General features: G+C 33.6%; 1 protein-coding gene and 1 pseudogene across 3 annotated transcripts; both read right to left on the reverse strand.

Moving 5' to 3' along the window:
- Nucleotides 1-197: 197 nt before the first annotated feature.
- On the reverse strand, nt 198-19,883 carry LOC120128146 (probable LRR receptor-like serine/threonine-protein kinase At1g06840). 3 transcript variants are annotated; one of them, XM_039145903.1, is made up of 21 exons: nt 19,689-19,883; nt 19,041-19,191; nt 18,842-18,913; nt 18,687-18,758; nt 18,432-18,575; nt 18,270-18,341; nt 18,071-18,142; nt 17,789-17,863; nt 17,596-17,664; nt 17,388-17,456; nt 17,137-17,208; nt 16,940-17,026; nt 16,780-16,848; nt 15,876-16,387; nt 15,585-15,743; nt 15,230-15,507; nt 14,975-15,026; nt 14,592-14,842; nt 14,265-14,399; nt 13,847-14,185; nt 198-232 (listed from the first exon to the last, which is right to left on the reverse strand). In XM_039145903.1, exons 1-21 carry the CDS (start codon nt 19,789-19,791, stop codon nt 224-226), a joined length of 2,862 nt encoding a protein of 953 aa, XP_039001834.1. In that variant the 5' UTR covers nt 19,792-19,883; the 3' UTR covers nt 198-223. The 3 variants fall into 3 exon arrangements, with proteins under 3 accessions (XP_039001834.1, XP_039001833.1, XP_039001835.1); XM_039145902.1 differs by lacking the exon at nt 198-232 and having other exon boundaries at nt 13,756-14,185; nt 19,689-19,882; XM_039145904.1 differs by lacking the exons at nt 198-232; nt 17,137-17,208 and having other exon boundaries at nt 13,756-14,185.
- Nucleotides 239-6,980, reverse strand: LOC120128145 (annotated as a pseudogene).
- Nucleotides 19,884-23,698: the final 3,815 nt, after the last annotated feature.

Here is a 23,698-nt window from a genome sequence, read left to right on the forward strand (position 1 = left end):
TTAATAGTATTATCAAATTATTTTAATCGTTTTATATGTTTATATAAATGTTAATATATTAATTAAAAATCAGATAAAAGTAATTGATATAAAATTCAATTACCACTCCATTATTAATATAATTCTATACAGTAAATTTTAACATAAAAAAGTATTTTTGTTCACCAATATTACAAAATATAATTCACATGATCTTGATAATTTCACTTGTTGCCTGTGACGATCAGCGAGGATCAATAGGAGGACAATCACCACTGACAAGATCGCTTCCCGATATACTGGATGACGAAACATATGCAGTGGTACCATACGATGGTGGCTCCGTCAGTGACTTGCCGGAATATAAATGAATTGAGTCCGATGACGAAGAAACCGGATCAGTTTGAGGCATCATTTTGAGTACGTACTCTAGCTGCCTCACCACTTCCAACATGGACGGTCGCTTCTCCGGATTGTCGTTGCTGCAACTCAGGGCTAAACCAACCAGTCTCTCCATACATTCGGAAGGATACCAGCCAATCCTACTGTCTATTATAGATAACACCGTACCTGATTCATACGCTGTATTCACCTGAGTTTTGTAAACACTAGCTTTAACATCCACAACAACTATCGCATTTACCAAAATTGTAAAACATGCATAAAAAAATAGCCTTGGCAGCTATGATAGTACCTCACGGACAATGTTTTTGCCATGCCATATTGGTTGCATACCCGTTAACAGCTCCAGGAAAACAACTCCAAGGCTGTATACATCACTTTTGTCGGTCAACTTATGGGTCAGAAAGTACTCTGGATCAAGGTAACCCTGCAGCCAACAACAAAGCACTCAACTAAAACTCCGTCATGCACTATTAATTGCCATTAATATGTACAAGTTCATCTCTAAAACAAGGGGATTCAAAGTTATCCTGGAAGAGTAACGTCAACTACACTGAGGTTCCTTCATCCGACAATCTAATCAATGAGTCTTACTCGTACATGCTAAATATGGCTAAACTCACCGGTGTTCCCTTCACAATCGTGGAAACGTGATTTGGCACAGCCCCTTCTTCATCCAGGACTGGAGCTAACCGTGAGAGACCGAAATCAGAAACTTTTGCATTAAGGTTGGAGTCCAGAAGAATGTTGCTGGCTTTGATATCTCGGTGGAATACTGGAGGATTTGCTTCTGTGTGGAGGTAAAGGATTCCTTTCGCTGAACCCAGTGCAATTCGTAATCTCATTCCAAAATTCAGGTTTCTTTTAGCTTTAGCTGCATATCATGATTTACATCAATTTTACGATAACACTTTACAAGCAACGAGTATTTACCCAGGACCACAACGTTACCAGCCTTATGAGCTAGCTCAAACTAAGTAAAGCAACAAGTCCTGAAAATTTCATACCAGAAAGCCAGTCCCTCAATGTGCCATTGGGCATGAACTCATACACCAACATCTGCAAATTCACCAATAACCAAAGTATATGAATTATATCTCTGAGTCATCCCTTATACATAAAAACTGATGAATGCCCTCCATGGCCTTTTCAAAACCACTTCATAAGGACAGAACAAATGCACATGCAGACCCCAGACACACATAATTGACATAATGCAGGTGCTTATCGATGAGGACCAGAAGAACAGACCTGCTCCCCTTCTTCGTCGCAGTATCCAATCAGAGAAACCAGGTTCCGGTGATGCAACCTTGACAAATGCTTTATCTCCGTCAAAAATTCTTTTTGGCCCTGCAATGATCCTTCTTCTGCACGTTTTATGGCAACGACTGTTTTGTCAGATAAACTGCCTTTATACACTTTTCCGTATCCACCTTGTCCAACTTGAGTTGAAAAGTTGTCAGTAGCAACTACCATTTCTTTAAATGTAAAGTCTCTCACTCCTTCAATTTTCATCGAACCTTTTGTAGCTGCAAAGTGTAAAAAGAAATTTAGACTCCTTTTATGGTGATAACTGGAGGCTGTATCACTGGTGAAAAACCTTGACCACTAAGAAGCTTACATTTGCGTTTTCTTGATATTGCACGGTGAAGTCTAGCATGTCTTCTTGTGATTAGGACTATTACGACAACAGATAATACAACTGCAGAGGCAACACCCCCAACTACAACCGCTACCAAAGTGCCCTTACTAACACCCTTATTCTCAGAGTGCACTGCAGTAATAACAGATCAAACAATGCATCATTAATAATAATAATACAAGGTGCAACTATTAATGGCTTACTATTTTATTCTTAGAGTTAAATGAAGTTTCAGCATTTCCTAGTTATATTCCGGCTTAGTACCAAAGGCACAGTCCTGCTCATCTCAAATATGTACCATCGACATAACATGCCAAGGAAGTTACATTTGCTAACATTGGTTGTCTCATTTTGGAAAAAGAAAAAGATATTCTAACAATTTTTGCACTAATTTGATTTCTATATAACCAGAAGAGTGCTCTTTCTTTTTTTTCAGATGAACCAGAAGAGCACTCTTAACATAGTTAAATCTGAAACTCCAATAATATCCTAAAACTTTCAACACAAGGATATATAGGTTTTAGTGGTAAAACTCAGCTTCTCAGTTACTAGTTCAACCATATCGCCGTTATAAGAAACCATATTTTCCATTAAGTATAAAGAGGATTGCAAAATGGAACACCTACTACCTGCATAAGGTCCTTCTAGAGTGAAGTTGAGCAACTCATATGGTCCAAACACATCGCTACCATCAAAATCCCATGATGCATATATGTCTCTGATTCTCCGAACTTCGCTATCATCAAAAGTATTTGAATGGTTGACACTAGGAAAAAGCTTCAAATACATCTTTAGACGTTGTTCTTCCCAAACGGTGTATCAATTGACAGCTGATATAGGCTGAAGTTCAGAGAACGAGTCAAGTATTCCCCAAAAGGCTGCATATATGGAGGAAATAAGAAAAACTGGGGCTTTTGAGACGATATCCAATTCTAAGAGGAGCGGCACAGAGACATGGAACTGGAGACGCTGGGACATATTCATAGGACCTGGGGCATGATTTATTTTGGCATTCCACTTTCGATTTTGGAAGCATTTCATCCTCCCTGGATTGAGATCCACAGAACAGGCTTATATTCAACAAGCTCGCATTTCCGCAGACAGGATTGTCTTCAAGCCTAAATAAAAAATGCTGAAACTGTAAGGAGTTGAGAAATGGAATTCAAGAAAAATGCGTGAAAAAGGACGACTTCCTTTTGTTAATCTGCCAATACTTTCCATTATGAACAGAAGGCAATGAAAGACTAGTAATGAAATTTCTCTCTTTTCTCTGGTATTTGGATTTCTTGTGCATTACACAAGATACAGCGAATTTTCTCTTTACTAGTAAAACATTATGACCGATGTACTGCATGAAACCATGTGAAATAAGATATTTACCTGAGGATAAAATTCACCGGAGGATTAAGATTCCCTTCTATCCTTGAAAATGAATTGTTTCTGAGATCACTGCATTTTGAATATGCAAATAAATCAAAACTATTACCAATCATTCTATTTAACAACACCAATGTGTGTGCAACGTTCATGAATATATAGCTCATCAAATAAGTGCAACGTTTTAGATTAACGAGTTCTCCATTTTAGATCTTACAGCATAAGTCTACCGCTGGCATTGAAGGACACGTTCTGCCATATGTTGGTAGGTACAGGACCGATAAGGAAATTATTCTGAAGTGATCTGCAATAAACCAGCATTTAGATTCTAGACTCTGCAAATATATCCACATTAAATGCATCATTTCACAACAGGAAGTAAAGAACATTTTTAATATGCATATAGAATCTCACAGGGTCTGAAGTGAAGGAAGGTCTGAGAAACTTTCAGGAATAGATCCGTTTAGCTGGTTATCTGAAAGATCACTGCAAATAGCAAGGAGTAATTTATTATTGGGAATTTATCTTCCTTGCATTTAGATGATCAATAGAAAGTAATAGTAAAAATTCGACAAGATTAACCTATCATTGAGTTTAAATATGATGCAAAAAGGATGTCCAGTTTGAACAAAATAATTCTTAAGTGTAAATTAGCAATTTACTCACATGGTTGTCATATTATCAGAAAGCTTATTTGATGGTATGGGTCCACTGAGATGGTTCTGGCTGAGATCCCTGCCGCACGAATGTAGCAACAACAAGAGAAGTCAAGTTAGGTGGCTGCAACAAGATGGACATTATTGCACAAATCAAATACAGCTCATGATGGAAACATGAAAATCACACAATAATTTAAACAGTAACCCAGACATACAGATAGCTAAGTCTTTGTATCCTGCTAAGATCAGGGACTGCTCCCCGCAAGTTGCAATTTCTAAGATTTCTGAAAGTTACCACAAGAAATAATATAGAATCAGTACTCTTGACCTGATTGTGCAACATATTGCATGTTCAATCTTTTCCATTACTTTAAATACAAAATCAAGACAAACCTTAAACATCGAAGATTATATGTACCTTCTTACTGATATTATATCACTAAATAAACTGCAAGACTAAGAAAATGATTTGTTTATTAGCACTCACAACTTCACTAAGACGGAAAAGTTCCCATAAGAAGCTGGAATATCAGATCCGTTGAAGTTGTTGTTATCAAGCTGACTGCAGAGAGGAAGAAAACAAATGATACATGCATGCCTTATCAATGTATGCTAATTAAGAATTTAGTGAATGATTAACATTTAGTATGATATGGAGAACGAAAAAAAGCATAACATCAATAAGAAATAAGTTAAATCTGGGAGATAATGGATCCACGACTAATCACAAAATGAGGAAGATGATTAAAGAAAAAAAACATACAGTACGCGCAACGCGGGCAAATTCGAGAAGTTTGATGGAAGATATCCAGATAAATTATTATTATCCAAGAGCCTGCAGAGAATTGAAATTCTTATCTCCAATCACTCACCACAAACATACACATACACATAACCATGCAAAAATGTTAGTAGAATAAAAAGCGCGCACACACACACACACATATATATATCTAAGAGAGCATATTTTATATGATCTTACAAGTGAAGCAAACTGGATAGCTGAGACAGCTCAGGGGGAATTTGGCCACTGAGTGAATTGTTGTTGAAGTGACTGCACATTACAAACAAGCCGATAAATATGTAGACAAGTGTTAATCTCTTTGTTAAGTTGAAATAGCATTTAGCTTGTTGATTCACTTACATATGTTTCACACTGCTCAAGTTAGCATATGCTTTTGGTATTTGACCAGAAAGGTTGTTCTCATCTATTTGAAATCTATTCAGTTTTGAGAGGTAGCCGAGTTCATCCGGCAATGAACCTGATAAGTTATTTCCATTCAAGAGTCTGCAAACATAATGCCACACATAAATTTACAACTAAAAAGTTTATTTGAACAATTTTCAATCAATTTCTGATCCATTTTTAAAGAATAAATTATTTTCTGGCTCTAATTCCTTTATTCAAGAGAAGAAGAAGAAGTATTACAGGAGTTCTAAGGTCGAGATTTGTCCTATCTCCTTGGGTATACTCCCTGTCAACGCATTCCACATGAAATCTCTTCCAGAAATTAAAAGAATAGGTGTTAGTACCACGGGAAATTTATCAGGAAGGGTTAACATACACATTATTTCACAACTCACAGTATTATGAGACGAGAAAGTTGACCGAGTTCAGGCACTAAAGTTCCAGAGAAATTCATATTCTGTAGCTGACTGCATCAATTTACAGAAGGCACTTAAAGATAACTTTGTCTACAACATTTTTTATATTCAATAAAATGAATAATGCTGAAATTGAAATAAGAGCAAAGTAGAAGTGAAGAATGCAAAGTGTGGGAAGAGAAAACGCACAGCTTCTCAACATGCAAGTATCCATCATTTCCAGGATGATCAGAACATTCAATTCCAGTCCAGTTGGATGTGCAGGGATCCCCCTTGTTCCAATTTCTGAGATGGTTCAAGGGATCCAACAATTGTTTCTTCACAGCAAGCAGTGCACCAACTGCAATTGAACAGAATATGCTGACTTGAAACTTGAAAGGAATTTTATGTAATACAAGTAACTAATATACTCCTGGCTGCATCTGTATTGTGCGGCTTTAACATTAGTCAAATCAAAAGAAAAAACAATGTACTCCCCTATCTCCTATTTTTTTTTTTTTTTTGCCTTCCATCCATTATCTTCTCAAGAACCGTTTTTCATGATTAATATATATTGAAGATGGGATGGGATGCATATCTGTGATTTGGAAAGAGCGAAATAGTAGAGAATTTCTCTGAAGACAAGTCACCGGAGCTGAAATTTCGAAGAGTATAAAACACTGTACAGATGAGGCTAATGTGGTTCATTGATGTAAATATCTTTTGTTTGCAATGGTTTCTTATTAGCAGATTTCTGCTGACCGGATGATAAAATCTAAATTATCCAAAAAGAAGAAACAAGGGAGACTAATATCGTTATTGTTATGGAGTATATATGATTCATGGAGTAACCGTAAGAGATCTGCTGAAGTAAAATGGATGAGAACGAATAATAACTCTGACCTTCGGAAGGGTCCGTAATAGGAGAGACCGCAGCTAGGAGCAGGAGGAGACAACTCCACCACAGGCAAAGGGCCAATAGGCATCCCCCTTTTCTCATCATCATCTTCGCAACTTTCCAACTTCAAAAAGTCATAAAAAACTCAAAACCATGTCTGCAGAAACAAAAACTAACAACAACTAAAACCAAAAAAGAAATGAAAATTTTCATCATCTCTTACTCTTTTCTTGCTATGGAGGAAGAAAGGAAGCAAATGGAGGTGCCGGACGCGTTTAGCTTGAAGAAACAGCATATGTACCCCGGTGGTTTGCCTAAAACACCATATAAAATAATGAATGATGATGGAGATGGAGATGGAGATGGCTGTTGACTGTTCCTCACAAACCCCATTGTCGTCATCCTCTGTTCACCCTCCTTTCAGCAATGAAATCATCAGTGAGACACAATTTTCGTTTACATGTTTTTTCATGCAAGTATATTACGAAAACATCATTTCTTTACGATAATTTTATGTTTGAAATATTATTATATGTACTAGTGAATTTTACATATATTTATAAATACAATCATGTCATGACTTTATATTAATATGTATATTTTTATTTAATTACGTAATTTTAATGGGCTGCCATTGATTTTTTTATTCTTATCGATTGATGTTTATTACTGACCAATGAATGTTGACTAGAAGTTTAATACTAATTATTTTATTTTATTATTCTTGATTGCAAATAAATTGCGTGATTACTATGAATTGATGATTTTCTATATTTTGCGTATGATTACTGTTGTTTGGTTGTTTTATTTTAGCGTGACTCTCAAATAATATTATTTTTTAAAATTTATTTCTTGAATCGTCAGGAGTCTTTTAATCATAATTGAATAGAAGTGTTTGGAAAATTATTTCAATCCAGAAGGTTAATTAATTTTTAAATTATTTTAATCTAGATTGCTCAAAAAATCTTACCCTGTGATATTTTTCTTAAGGTCACCTTGTACGTATTATTATTCTATGCTACACTTCGTCATTTTAGAAGAGTTTTATCGCAAATATCCAATGATTTCAACCAGGAATAGTTTATATGGCCTAACAAATTTATATGTCGGGGCCATGAAGTAAATTATTGTGATGGTAATGGTTTAAGTTTAACCTACACAATTCTATATAGTCGTGAGATAATCACGTGATCGTTAAATATTCAAAATGTATAATAATTTTTTTATCAAAGATAAAAAAAATAAAATCATGTCATATATTCCTAAAAAAATCATATATCCGTATTTTTCGTCCAAATTAAAAATAATGAATCACAAATCATTTATTTTTTATAATATGAACCATCATAAATCACTATCGCGCTCATTATACGTCAATATGTATCCTTTCAGATTAATTTGATTAGAAACTCATATAATTTTTGAACTGGTCCAACATTTGTATTTAATGCTCTTTGAATTCTAATCAAATGTTATTATTGAATTACTCTAACCTCTTTAATCATGTATCTAGGCCTATGGGAGAACTCAAAAAGGGTAAATTATTTATGTACTCATCCACTTATTTTTTAGTTTATATTTTGATCATCTAATAATTATTTATTTTAAATAACACATAATGTTATGTTTTGATTTTGTTTTGGTCACTCGCCTTTAAAAAATTAACGGTGATGTTGATATGTCATTATAAGATAATGCCATATAAAGATTGCAAAATAATTAAAATATCACATTAACACTATTGTTAATTTTTAATGGTATGTGTCTAAAACAGAACCAAAACGTAAGGTTAAGTATGATTTTAAAAAAAATAGTTGAATGAATAAAACATAAATTAATAGGTTGGTGACAAAATAGTTAGTTTGTCTAAATAAAAAATATTCATGAATGATGTTAAAAGAATTATATTGATCCAATGAATATATTTTTTCTAGATTTAATTCAAATATAAGTTTTTATTATATTTTTAGATAATATATAGGTGTTTTTCCTGAAATATCACCTATACCCTATAATATTCCCTGTCAGTCACCCTTCAAACTATTTTTCCCGATCTAATACCATTTGCAATAAGGCGCACTCCCTGCAGCGTGCTTTACGCTGATATGGAACCACGTGGGGTAAGGCACGCCCCCTGCAGTGCGCTTTACGCTGACATGGACACACGTGTCTAAAGCGCGGGTCAAGGGCCGCGCTTTTCAATTATCACATGCTCAATTATTAGACGACCGTGCCTTGCATTATTACCCTGACCTCTCGACTTTAAAGCATCCTCTCTCGGCTATAAATAGCCCTCTCCCCGTAAACTCTCTCACAATTCCCTCTCAACCGAGAAATTAATACAACAATCCTTTCAACCAGTAAATAACACCCGACAATCCTCTTTTATTTAATTCAGAAGTTCGTTCGATCTTTCGTTATAAGGTAACTTTGTTATAATATTTTTTTTATTATACTTATTGTTTATTATGATTATTTGAAAAAATATTATAGTAATTGTTTTCAATTAATTTCTGTGACAGTTCAAGGGGAAAGTGGGAACATACGTCGAAATATTTTTGCGGTGCATGTAATAATATAAAATTATATTATTTAAATTATTTGTATTTATGTGTAAAAAATTTATTGTGTTATATTTTCGTTCATATATTATTTATTTAATCAGGTTTGTTTCAGTTGTTTTTTTGCATATATAATATTGTCGCACTTTTAAACTCTAAGAATGACGTGACTTTCAGCTATTGTTTATTATGATGGAGAAATTCGAGAAGATGAAACTGGTGTTGTTTTCATATCAAATGAGCGTGTTAAAATATCATTCAAGAGAAACATAACTCTTGAAGAGCTGATAACGAAGATTTCGAGGAAGGTTCATGTTGGAAGTAGTAGAAGAATGTCGTCGTTGCAGTACATATTTCCAACATCATTGTTGTCATTAACTTATACAACGTTCGAACTATCGAACAATGATGATGTTGAAATGATGGCTGATTCTCAAAGTAATTATTCAGACGACGATATTGAGATGTATGCAAAGTTTGTTCAAGTGTGTGTTGTTCGGGGTCAGTCATTAAGCTCCCACTATGGGCTGGCTGAACAAGTTGATCAAGTTGACAGCCCGACTACAGTAATGTGTAATGATTTTAACGCCATAATGGAAAATTCGCATCATAGTGCCGTCACATCAACTTCAATGGGGAGACATTCATCCGCAACTTGAAAAAACTAAATATTTTCGTTTGGGGCGCTTTTTGCGAAGCTCGGGGGACAAGCTCAAACCTGGATGCAAGGCGGTCATGTCTATCACCCTAGATTAGTTGCAGAGATACAAAAAAATTGTTGCATCAAATGGAATGTTTGTAACAAGCTTCTCTAGAAGACATGAAATGTTTCATGTCACATAGTTGCTGCGACCTCTTCAAGGGATTGAAGCTGTGTCGTTAAGAGTAAATCTACGGGACAGAACGTGCAACTACGAGTTTTTTCAAGCTCTGAAGTATTCATGCTCTCAAAAGATAGCAGCTTGCTCGCATACACGTAAAGACTATAACTGTTTTGTGGATCCCGTATACCTACTATCTGAAGTTTTTAAGGTATACGAATTTGAGTTCTCCCTTATAGGTAATGACAAAGACCCTGATGAGGTTCAGGATTGGCTTCCGATTGTACCAAATCCAACTTTATTGAGGGAGCGTAGTCGTCCAAAATCAAATCGAATTCATTGTGATATGGATATTCGAGAAAGATATAGACAAGACAGAAGATGTGGGCATTGTAGAAACCCAGGACATACTAGAAAAACATGTTCACTTCTGTTGTCATAAAGTAACAATTGATGAGGAACTGATGTAATTGTTTATAAAATAAGAATTCATGTACTTTAATTTGCATTTACTTCAAGTTAATGTCATTCGATCTTATAATAAATGACAAACTGAAGAAAGTTATCGAACTCAATTATTAAATTTTATCAAAACAATAACAATTTGATATTTAAATATAATTTTAAATACAACAAACTTACAATAAGTATTAAATGTTAAATGATAAACAAATTACAATAACTGATATTGAAATGGTAATAAACAAAATTAACCAAAATACATTAACAAAAAGTCCAACAAATTTAACAAAATAAATTAAAATAAATCCAACAAAATTAATGAAATAAAGTAAGTATTAAATGATAAATAAAAAAAATTACAATAAAAAAGTCCAATAAACAACTAAATACAAATATAATAAAAAAATAAAATCTATCGATGTATGCGACGCGAATGTGTTCCGCAGGGCGGTGGCTGTCGGTCTCGATGAGGATTTCTTCGTATTAGTGGTTGTGACTCCTCGCTGTCATCATCATCACCGTCGTCGTCGTCGTCGTCCTGAGCAACTACATTAGGTTGATAAGGAGTTGATGACGATGAAGCACCTATATAGAATAAGGACCATGGAGGTGATGATTGACTATCCCACCGGCCTGCGAAAACTGGGAAAACTCATAAAACCCAGACATCTCTGAGTGTGAAAATTGTACAGGATGTGTCTGTGCTGCGGCTGAACCTGCCAAAATGTGAGCATATGAACCCCAAGTCGAATCTCCAAACATAGACCCATAATATCCTCCAGGAGGGGTCATAAAACTCTGTGACGGTGACGGTGGCGGGGTCATAAAATCAGGTGACGGTGGCGACGGCGGCATCGGGTAAGGGAACGACAGTGGCTACATCACATATAGTTGCGGTATGTAAGTCGCTATTGACGGTGGCTGCTGTAAAGGTCATGCTGGTGTAGCTGAGGATGAACCGAAAGCACATGCTCTCCGCCCACGAGTTAGGGGACGATGGTGATGTGTCGGTGAACGTCTCTATCGACGTCGCTGAAAGGTATGCCCTCGTGCATCATCAGAAAGCAGAAACGGTTTTCCGTTACTGTTGAACCACTCATAATAACCCTCAGCAACCATCAAGAGGTCAATAAAAATAGGCTCTCTACGGAGAAGGCGCCGATGTCGATCCTCCCACAACACGACCCACTCATGATGCCTCACCAGCCAATCTGTATCGGTCTTGCCGCGTCTATCTGTGCTATGCAACTCGTCCATATTGCGAGGTACTTCCGGAATTGGTTGAAAACAATCAAATTGCCGGAGCACGCGATCAGTGGAGTGCCACTCGATGATCACATAACAGATCAAAAGGACTATCGTCATCCAAACATTTAATGGGCCCCTTAACTAAGGTGGGATCACCATCCTCACATCATCGTTAGAATATGTCACACATTTAAACTAAAACAAATATATATTTTTATCAAAATAATAATCTAATTATACAACTATAATCTAAAATCGATTTTTAAACATTAAAATGCATACTTGTGTGCCAGCATTCTGATCGATTAGCACCCTAATTTTTTCTAAATCATCAGGTAGCTCCAAATGATTTTTCCTATCAGTAGTCCACCTATTCAAGGAAAATAAAATTTATTATACACTATATAAAATGATTAATATACGAAATCAGTTTTATAATTACCTCAATAGTAGCGGAAATACGAATGGGTTCTTGACAACGGGACATAAAAAGGGCAATCGATACCATGCCCAAGACTGCAGCAGCAGGAGACATCCGCCGATAGCATTTTTCTTATAGTTAGTGGCTCGACACATCTCTCTGTACAGGAAAGCCAAAACTGTCGAGCTCCAATTGAGTGATTCGGCCAGATGAAAATCGCCAAGATGTCGCAACCACATACAGTGAACTTTGTTGCGTGATTTGTCCGGCATCAGCAACCATCCTATCAGCTGCAGTATGCATGCCCGTGCATACATTTTAATTTCATCATCAGAGGCGTCCTCGCTCAACTCCCGAAAATTGGCATCTAACTAATTTAACGGTATCCGACCACCGTTAAAACTTTCCGGGACACGTCCTAGATAGTCCGGGTACAAAGTAGTCCCGGCACAAAGCAGTCCATGAACCGTGCGCCATCCCCGATATCACATCTCCATCCACCGAAAGCCCCAGGTGCATAGAAACATCATCAAGTGTAATCGTGCACTCTCCGCACGGAAGATGGAATGTGTGGGTCTCCGGCCTCCACCGCTCCACTAAGGCAGAAATAAGGTCTGGTTCTATCTTACAGTGACCCTCATATCTACCTATATGATCGAATCCAACCTCTACTAAATACGACAAGACACGACTAGGTATCACTAACTCAAGGTTCATATAAAAGGATCTAATATACGGTCCCTCTCCTAAAATTAAATACTTACAAAAATTAATTTTTAAACTAATAATCATGCATTAAATAAATAAATAAATTATTACTAATAATTTAAATTATATTAAAACGTTAAAATATTACCGTATCAGTAAAATATCGCGATATTTGATTTCCATCCAAGCGAAGCAGACCTCCTTCTATTTTATATATGCAAAAAATTAATTAAATAAAATATTAAAAAATTTAAATACTTAAATAAATTAAAACAAAATATTAAATATAATAAAATATACTTTAAACAGTTAAAATAGAATATAAGAGTATTTGAGAGAAGTTGAGAGGATTTTGTGTGATGAAAATGATTGAGAATGAGGGTATTTATAGAGAGGGGGTGAGGTGTGAAAGGCTAGGATAGGTGGGTAATTAAACCTAAGACGCACTGCAGAGGGTGCGCTACAGGAGGCTCGCCTTTTTGAGGTGTGTCAACATTAAAGGTAAAATGCAACCCCTGCCCCGCGATATACCTTACGTGACGCCAGTTCAACGTAAAACGCGCTGCAGGGGGCGCGCCTTGCTGCAAAGGGTATTAGATCGAGAAAAATAGTCTAAAAGTGCCTTACAGGGAATAATATAGGGTATAAGTAATATTTCGGAAAAAACGCTTAATATATATATATATATATATATATATATATATGAATTATTTTATATAAATTTTTTATTATATTTATATTAGTGTAACCTATAAAAAGTTTTAGATTTGCTGCTCTGTATTTTTTTTTCTCACTGTATTTTTTTTCTCAAATAAAATTTTCCTTTAATAAAAGAAAGGTTAAGTTACCCTCACGTGACGATAACCATTAATCACCATAATTGCTAGTAAAAGAACCTTGGGCCAATAGAATAGCACAGCTTTCGTGAGATATAGTGTAGCTATGAAAAATGTAACCACCCAAATTAAACCCTTTTCCAGTTGGAAGCTGTGATGGGCGAAGAAAATAGAATTGGCAGTTGGGTCATCTCTACTAAAGTAAAATTAAACTCATATTTACATCATCCTAATGACGATCACCGAGGTGCAATAGAAGGAATAGCACCACTGACTAGATCACTTCCCGATACACTGGATGACGAAACATATGCCTCCCTATTGGTGCCTCCATACGATGAGGGCTCCGTCAGTGACTTGCCTGAATATAAATCCGTTGATGAAGAAATCAAATCAGTTTGAGGCATCATTTTGAGTATGTATTCTAGCTGCCTCACCACTTCCAACATGGATGGTCGCTTCTCTGGATTGTTGTCGCTGCAACTCAGGGCTAAACCAACCGATCTCTCCATACATTCGGATGGATACCAACCCATTCTACTGTCTATTATAGATAACACCGTACCTGACTCATGCGCTGTTTTCACCTGAGTTTTGTAAACACTAGCTTTCACATACACAACAACAAAAATTGTAAATCATGGCGTTTGCAGCTAATGGAAGTACCTCGCGGACAATGTTTTTGCCATGCCAGATTGGTTGCCTACCCGTCAACAGCTCCAGGAAAACAACTCCAAGGCTGTATACATCACTTTTGTCGGTCAACTTATGGGTCAGAAAGTATTCTGGATCAAGGTAACCCTGCAGCCAACAACAAAGCACTCAACTAAAACTCAGTCATGCAGTATTAATTACCACTAATACGTACAAGTTCATCTCTAAAACAAGGGGATTCAAAGTTCTCCTGGAAGAGTAACGTCAACTACACTGAAGTTCCTTCATCCCACAATTTAATAAGTCTTACTCTTACATGCTAAATATGGCTAAACTCACCGGTGTTCCCTTCACAATTGTGGAAACGTGATTTGGCACAGCCCCTTCTTCATCCAGGACTGGAGCTAACCGTGAGATACCGAAATCAGAAATTTTTGCATTAAGGTTGGAGTCCAGAAGAATGTTGCTGGCTTTGATATCTCGGTGGAATACTGGAGGATTTGCTTCAGTGTGGAGGTAAAGGATTCCTTTGGCTGAACCCAGTGCAATTTGTAATCTCATTCCAAAATTCAGGTTCCTTTTAGCTTTAGCTGCATACCATGATTTACATCAATTTTATGATAAAACGTTACAAGCAACGATATTTACCCAGGACCACAACGTTACCAGCCTTATGAGCTAGCTCAAACTAAGTAAAGCAATGAGTCCGGAAAATTTCATACCAGAAAGCCAGTCCCTCAATGTGCCATTGGGCATGAACTCATACACCAACATCTACAAATTCACCAATAACCAAAGCATATGAATTATATCTCTAACTGAGTCATCCCTTATACATTTATACATAAAAACAGATGAATGCCTTCCATGGGCTTTTCAAAACCACTTTCATAAGGACAGAACAAATGCACATGCAGACCCGACACACATAATTGACATAATGCAGGTGCTTATCGATTAGGACCAGAAGAACAGACCTGCTCCCCTTCTTCATCACAGTATCCAACCAGAGAAACCAGGTTTCGATGATGCAACCTTGACAAAAGCTTTATCTCCGTCAAAAATTCTTTTTGGCCCTGCAATGATCCTTCTTCTGCACGTTTTATGGCAACGACTGTTTTGTCAAAAAAACTGCCTTTATACACTTTTCCGTATCCACCTTGTCCAACTTGAGTTGAAAAGTTGTCAGTAGCAACTACCATCTCTTTAAATGTAAAGTCCCTCACTCCTTCAATTTTCATAGAAGCCTTTGTAGCTGTAAAGTGTATTAAGAAATTTACTCTTTTTATGGCGATAAATGGAGGCTTTATATTTGGATATAAAGAATCTTACATAAGCGTTTTCTTGACATTGCGCGGTGGTGTCTGGCATGTCTTCTTGTTATTAAAACTGTTACAATAACTGACATCACAACTGCAAAGGCAACACCCCCTACTACAACTGCTACCAATGTACCCTTACTAATACCCTCATTTTCATTGCCAAAGTCAACTACAGCATTAACAGATCAAACAATGTTAGTAGTAAAACTCAGCTTCTCAATAACTAGTTCAACCATGTCACTGTTATAAGAAAGCATATTTTCCATCAAGTATAAAAAGAATTGCAAAATGAAATACATACTATGTGCATAAGGTCCAAGTAGAGTGAAGTGAAGCAACTCATATGGTCCAAAGAAGTCGCTACCAGGAAAATGCCATGATGCATATATGTCTCTGATTCTTCGAACTTCACCATCATCAAAAGTATTTGAATGGTTGATCACATTAGGAAAAAGTTTCAAATTCATCCTTAGACGTCGTCCTTCCCAAAAGTATGTATCAATTGACAGTTGATAGAGGCTGAAGTTCAAATAACCAGTCAAGTACTTCTCAAAAGACTGGATAAATGGATGAAAATAATAAAAACTGGGGCTTTTGAGACGATATCCGATTCTAAGAGGAGCGGCACAGGCACATGGAATGGGAGATGCTGGGACATATTCATAGGACATCTCTGCAGGGCATGATTGCTTTGGGCATCCCACTTCTGAGTTATTTAAGCCCGCACGCATTTCCCCCTCTCCAGATGCTGATCCACAGAACAGACTTATATTCAATAAGTTCGCATTTCGGCAGACAGGATTGCCTTCAAGCCTATATAAAAACCGCTGAATTTTTAATGAGTTCAGAAATAAAATTGAAGACAAATGCGTGGAAAATGATATGCCAATATTTCATTATGAATGAAGGTAAGAAAAGAATGGAAATCATTTAGACATATAAGTGGAAAAAGTGAAGATATGCTACCAGCCTAAGATGAAAACCATTAAATCAATGAGAATGCAAGGAAAACATATAAAAGATATCCAGTAAGTGTTGTTAGTCAACTCTTCAAATCTTGAAGAATTTCTTAAGGTATAGTTTACTCAAATTTTCTCTTTACTAGTAAAACATACACTGATAATACATCTGATTAATATCAAATTAAAGGTTAAACCATTATATCACTGAGATAATGCATGATACCAGCAAAATAAGAAGTTTACCTGAGGGTAACATTCACTGGAGGATTAAGATTTCCTTCAATCCTTGATAATGAATTGTTCCTGAAATCGCTGCATTTTGAATGTGAAAGTAAATAAAAGCAATTATGCAATGAGTTTGCAACGTGCATGAATATATGAGTTCTCCACTTTCAGATCTTACAGTGTAAGTACAGCGCTAGCATTCAATGACATGTTCTTCCATATGTTGGTAGGTACAGGACCGGTAAGGAAATTATTCTGAAGTGATCTGGCAATAAACCAGCATTTAGGTTCTAGACTCTGCAACTATATCCACATTAAATGCATCATTTCACAACATGAAGTAAAGAGCATTTTAATATGCATATAGAATCTCACAGGATCTGAAGTGAAGGAAGGTCCAAGAAACTTTCAGGAATAGATCCGTTTAGTTGGTTATCTGAAAGATCTCTGCAATTAACAATGAGTGATTTATTATTGGGAATTTGTCTTCCTTGCATTTTGGTAATCAATAGCAGGCGACAGTAAAAATTTGACAAGATTAACTTAACATTCAGTTCAATGATACAAATAGGATTTATTATTGAAGCAATTTTAACAAAACAATTGCAAATTAGCAATTTACTCACATGGTTGTCATATTATCAGAAAGCTTATTTGATGGTATGGGTCCACTAAGAAGATTCTGGCTGAGATCCCTGCCGCATGAATACAGAAACAAGACGAGAAGTCAAGTTAGGTGGCTGCAACAAGATGGAAATCATTGCATAAAACAAATTCAGCCCATGATGGAAACATAAAGACCGTATAATAATTTAAATGCTAACTCAGACATACAGGTAGCTAAGGTTCGTTATCCTGCTAAGATCAGGAACTGCTCCCTGCAAGCTGCAATTTCTAAGACTCCTGAAGGTCACCACAAGAATGATATAGAATCAGTACTCTTGAGTGACACAATGAACAGTAACCTTTGTCAGCATAAACATTGATATTATTTCAGTAACTAAGAAAATGTTTTATTAGCACTCACAACTTCACTAACATGGGAAAATTCTCATAAGAAGCTGGAATATTGGATCCGTTGAAGTTGTTGTTATCAAGCTGACTTCAGAGAGGAAGAAAACAAATGAGACATGCATCATGCATGCCTTATCAAGTATGCTAATTAAGACTTTGGTGAATGATTAACATTTAGTATGACAAGGAAAAAGGCAAAAAGCATAACATCAATAAGAAGTAAGTTAAACCTGGGAGATAATGGATCCATGACTAATCACATAATGAGGAAGATGAATAAAGAAAAAAAACATACAGTATGCGCAACTCGGGCAAGTTCGAGAAGTCTGGTGGAAGATATCCAGATAAGTTATTATTATCCAAGAGCCTGCAGAGAATTTGAAATTCTTATCCCAAATTTCTCAACAAAAACACATATATACACACACTGTACACCCTAACACACAACCATGAGAAAAAGTTGGTAGAAAAAAGTACATTTTGTACGATCTTACAAGTGAATCAAAGTGGATATCCTAGACAGCTCGGGGGGAATTTGGCCACTGAGTGAGTTGTTGTTGAAGTGGCTGCACATTACAAACAAGCCGATAAAAATGTAGAAAAGTGTTAATCTCCTTGTTAAGTTGAAATAGCATTTAGCTTGTTGATTCACTTACAGATGTCTCGCACTGCTCAAGTTAGCATATGTTTTTGGTATTTGACCAGAAATATTGTTCTGGTCTATTTGAAATCTATTCATATTTGAAAGATTGCCGAGTTCATCTGGCAAAGAACCTGATAAGTTGTTTCCATTCAAGAGTCTGCAAACATAATGGCACACAGAAAGTTAACACTAAAAAATTATTGGAACAACTTTCAATGAATTTCTGATCCATATTTGAAAAATAAATTCTTTGCTGGCTATAACTCACAGGAGTTCTAAGGTAGATATATGTCCTATCTCCTTGGGTATACTCCCTGTCATTTCATTCCACATGAAATCTCTTGCAGAAATTAAAAGAGAAAGTGTTAGCACCAATGCAAATTTATCAGGAATGGTTAACCTACACTTTCTTCTGCAACTCACAGTATTTTGAGATGAGAAAGTTGGCCGAGTTCAGGCGCTAAAGTTCCAGAGAGATTCATATTTTGAAGCTGACTGCATCGTTTCACACAAGGTAGTTAAAGATAACCTTGTGTACATGATCACGACTTTGTCTTATAATAAATAAAAAATGAATAATTCTGAGATGTAGAGCAAAGTAGATATGGAGAATGAAACTCACAGTTCCTCAACATGCAAGTATCCATCATTTCCAGGATGATCAGAACATTCGATTCCAGTCCAGTTGGATGTGCAGGGATCCCCCTTGTTCCAATTTCTGAGATGGTTCAGGCGATCCAACAATTGCTTCTTCACCGCAAGCAATGCATTAACTGCATTTTGGGAATTGAACATACATATACTGACTTGAAACTTGAAAGAATGCTAAGTAGTGTGATAATACGAGTAACTAATTATATTCCTTGCTGCATCTGTGGCTTCAAGTTCAACACCAGACAAATCAAAAGCAAATACGATTCACTCCCTCTATCTCATATTTTGCTTCCATCCATTTTACTTTCTGGAATCATTTTTCATGATTGCCATATAAAAATGGGAGAACTTTCAGACCAAAACATACTTAGATGTAGAACCAATAGAAATACAAATATAAATTAATCTTAAACAATAGTATTGTCTTGAAGCATACATAATCAGATAGAAGATAAATAAGTTGGATGCCAAGTGGGTGAAAATACCATTACTGTTATCTTGATGAATATAAATGTAATATCATAAGTAATCAAGATGAGCTAGCATGAAAAGGATACATAACTCATGGTGGGAAGAACTAGTAATTTGTTGAAGTCATAGGAAGAATAACTCTGACCTTGGGAAGGATCCGTATTAGCGGAGGCGGCAACAGCAAGCAGCGGGAGGAGACAACAACAGCACAGCCAAAGGGACAATAGGCATCCCCCTACTCGCATCATCTTTGTAACCTTTTGTCAACCTCAACTTCAAAAACTCAAACTTATGTTTGCAGAAACAAAAACTAGCAATACCCAAACCGAAAAAGAAATGAACTATTCTAACCGTCTCTTACTCTTTACTTATAGCATCAGCGAAAGGAAATAAATGGATAGCGTTTAGCTTGAAGAAGAGCAGCTGAAGCCCACGTGGCTTGCATAAAACACCAAATGAAATAATGAATGCTGATGGAGACGGAGATGGCTGTTCACTTTTCCTCATTGTCGTCATATTTGGTTCATCCTCTTTTCAGCAGTGAAATCATAACATTATAATGTATTTACCGAAAAATCACTAAATTTTTTTATTTACGTATTAAACATTGTTATAAAAAATATTACGGATGTAATATTTTTTGTGTCTTACAATAATGTGACTCCACGTATTAAAAGTCATTTTATTGCATGTGTTAGATTCGTAAATTTTTTTAAAACAGTTTTTAACATGTAATTCATTTTTATTAGGGTGATTTTAGTATAAAAACGTCATGAAATATTGAGGAAGTAAATGTGTTTTGTTTGTTGGGAAAAATAAAATTTAATTAATTAATCATTTTCATTTATTGTTTTCAGAAAAAAGTCATATAAACATAAATTATTAAAATAATAACTCAATTATCAAAATAAAACAAATTAAAAATATAATAAAAAATAATTTATTAAAAAATCAATTATAAAAATAAAACATATTAAAAATATTTAGTATAATTATAACTCATGTATTTTCAATTATTATATTAAAAATCAATCATAAATTATGATAAAATATTTTTTATTATTATCATCATCATCCACCAATTAATAGAGTATATATATGAGTTATAATTTAAAATTATCATTTATTCTGCTATTATTCAAATTAATTAAGAAAAATTATGGTAAAATGCTTCTAAAAGAAAAGTATAAATGCATACATAAAAATCAAAAGGTTTTTATTTCTTTTGTTTTACTCTCTAAACTTAAAACAAAATTCAATAAAAAAGAAGAAGGTAAAGCAAAAAAAAATATGACCTATATATTTAAAAAGTTCTTTTTAATATTAATTTTTAAAAAATAATAAATAAATATTAAATTCTAATTTTATTAAAAATTAATACACATTATTAACTGTTATTAAAAAATAATAATGAATGAATAATAATTCATTTGATTCCTCAATTGTAATTAAAAGTTTATTTGATTTTTTTTATATTATTAAATAATTGATTTTAAAATTCAAGAAGTTTTTTAAAAATATATGAAATTTATAATTTTTTAAATTATAAAATATTTCTTATTATTATCATTATCATATTTATTTTGTAAAAAAAATACTAGTTATAAAATTATTTATATTTTAAATTACTTACCCTCAAAGTTTTTCTATACTAGATAATACGTATAGGATTTTGAAATGATCAAAAATACATTAGAAAGTGACAAGTGATAATTGGTAGACATAATTATATTGTGTAATTTCATGTAAAAACTAAAATTTATCGAGTTATAAAATAATACGTAAAAGAATATTTAAAGATTTTAATGCATAAATTTTTTTTTCACACACAAAATGAATAAAGTTAATATTTTTACATAAAAATTAACTCTAACATAAATTAATTACCAGTTAAATACTATTTTAAAAAAATTACTAATATAACATGATGTGACTCCAGTTAATAAGACACGAATGATGATCATTGCGACTTTCTATAAAAAAAATGTTAAATTAGTAAAAAATAATTTAACAATGACACGTAAATAAAAAATTAAATGATTTTCGGTAAATATGCCAACAGCTGACGCTATTTAAGTTTTCATAACTATCTTATTTAAACAACAGTGCTTTCCCTCAATCCCACTTCACGTACATTTACTGACAAAAAATAAAAGAAAAATGGAGTTTAGTCTGTACGCGTGCTCGGAATCTGTCATCATTTGGCGACCAATAAATGCTTTGAATTGAAGGGTGCAACTTTTGACTTGACGTTACTGATAAACCATTACCTATATGAATATATGAATAGTGTGGCATTAGATGGTTTTTGAGATTTTTATTGGGTAAACTACTTAAATAGTTATAAATTGATCATTAACATGCTTATTTAAATAGTATAATTATACAAATAATTCATGTTATTTATATATTTTTTAATTTGATTCTAATTTTAATAAATTAAAATAAATTTACAAATCAAGAGGTGTCATATGTCATTGGTTACACATGTGTAACCCTCTGATTGAAAGAAAATAAAGCAACAAAAAAGCAAGTGAAAGGATTTGAACATAAAACCCTTGGGTGATATAATGCAAGCCAAATCATTGAGTTAAGACAACTATTTGATATATTTTGTACATCAAATAATATATATCTTGTATTTTAGTATGTAAATGATTTACTCAAAATTAATAATATGTTATATATCTTAAATTTTAAAATTATCTTTTTTTGTCTTAATTTATTAAATATATTTTATTTTAATGTAAAAATATATATTTTATTTTTATTCTTACTTAAAAAAATATTTTTTTTAAATATCTTAACTTGAAATATATTTAAATATTTTATTATTAATTTAATATATATTACTTTTATTTTAAATTAAAAAATATATACTATTTTATTCTTATCTTTACTTAAAAATATATTTTATTATTATTGTAAATTAAAAACATGTTTTATTATTATTTTAACTTTTAAAAATATATTAAAATATTATATTTTTTATTTAAAATTAATAGTAAAATATTTAAATATATTTTAAGTTAATATATTTAAAAATATATATATTTAAGTGATGATAAAGATAAAATATATATTTTTACATTGAAATATATTTAATAAATTAAGACAAAAATAAAAATATTTAATAAGTTAAAACAAAAATAAAGATAATTTTAAGTAAAACATTTACATACTAAGATACAAGATATATATTATTTGTTGTCCAAAATATATCAAACGTTTGCCTTGGGTCAATGGTTTGCCTTGGGTTATTTCTCTTAAGGGTTTTATGTTCGAATCCCACTACTTGTTTATTTGTTGCTCTATTTTCTTCCAACCTCTTTATTTTCTTTCAATCAGAGGGTGACACTGATTTTTACGGTCACCCTCTTATTGGTAAAAATAAATCTATTAAATTAAAATAAATTTAGTCTTTCAATCAAATGATGACATGTGTCATGACATGTATGTAGCTAATAACACATATCACATCTTGATTCGTAGGTAAATTTATTTTAATTTATTAAAATTATGATCAAATTGGAAGAATATATAAATAACATGGACTATTTGTGTAATTATACCATACAGGTAAGCCTCTTAACGGTTGTTCGGTCCACGTGTGTTTTCCGTCACAGCTGTTAACGTTGAGTGATCAATTTGTAATAAACGATAATGTTAGTGATCGATTTTTGACTTTTGAAACATCACTGGTAAAACAAAAACTTACCCAAACATTAATGATCATTTAATTAGTTTACCCTTTTTTTTAAGCTCTAGCTCCTGATCGGGGATTCTATCCTTTTTTAAATATTGATATCTAAAAATTCGAATTTATTAAAATTATAATTCGTATCCGTTCAAAATAAAATAAACTTTAATTTAATAAAAATTTCAGATCTAATATTTTATAACTTTATATAATATATTCTATACATCCTCTATATATTTATCAAAACATATATGATATATTTATCAATTGATCAGATCGATCAGATTAATTTTGTATACACCGGCATATTTTGTATTGTCATCCAACTTTTAATTCTAATATTTTAGTCATTAATGTTATATATTTTTATTCAATTTTAACCTTTATCGTCCAAAAATTAATATAGATGTTGACGAGAGATTTTTTTATTTTTTAATATTTTTAAATACTTTCTT

The sequence above is a fragment of the Hibiscus syriacus genome, unplaced genomic scaffold (genome assembly GCF_006381635.1).
Source record: "Hibiscus syriacus cultivar Baekdansim isolate YM2019G1 unplaced genomic scaffold, ASM638163v2 tig00110474_pilon, whole genome shotgun sequence".
Classification (NCBI taxonomy): domain Eukaryota; kingdom Viridiplantae; phylum Streptophyta; class Magnoliopsida; order Malvales; family Malvaceae; genus Hibiscus; species Hibiscus syriacus.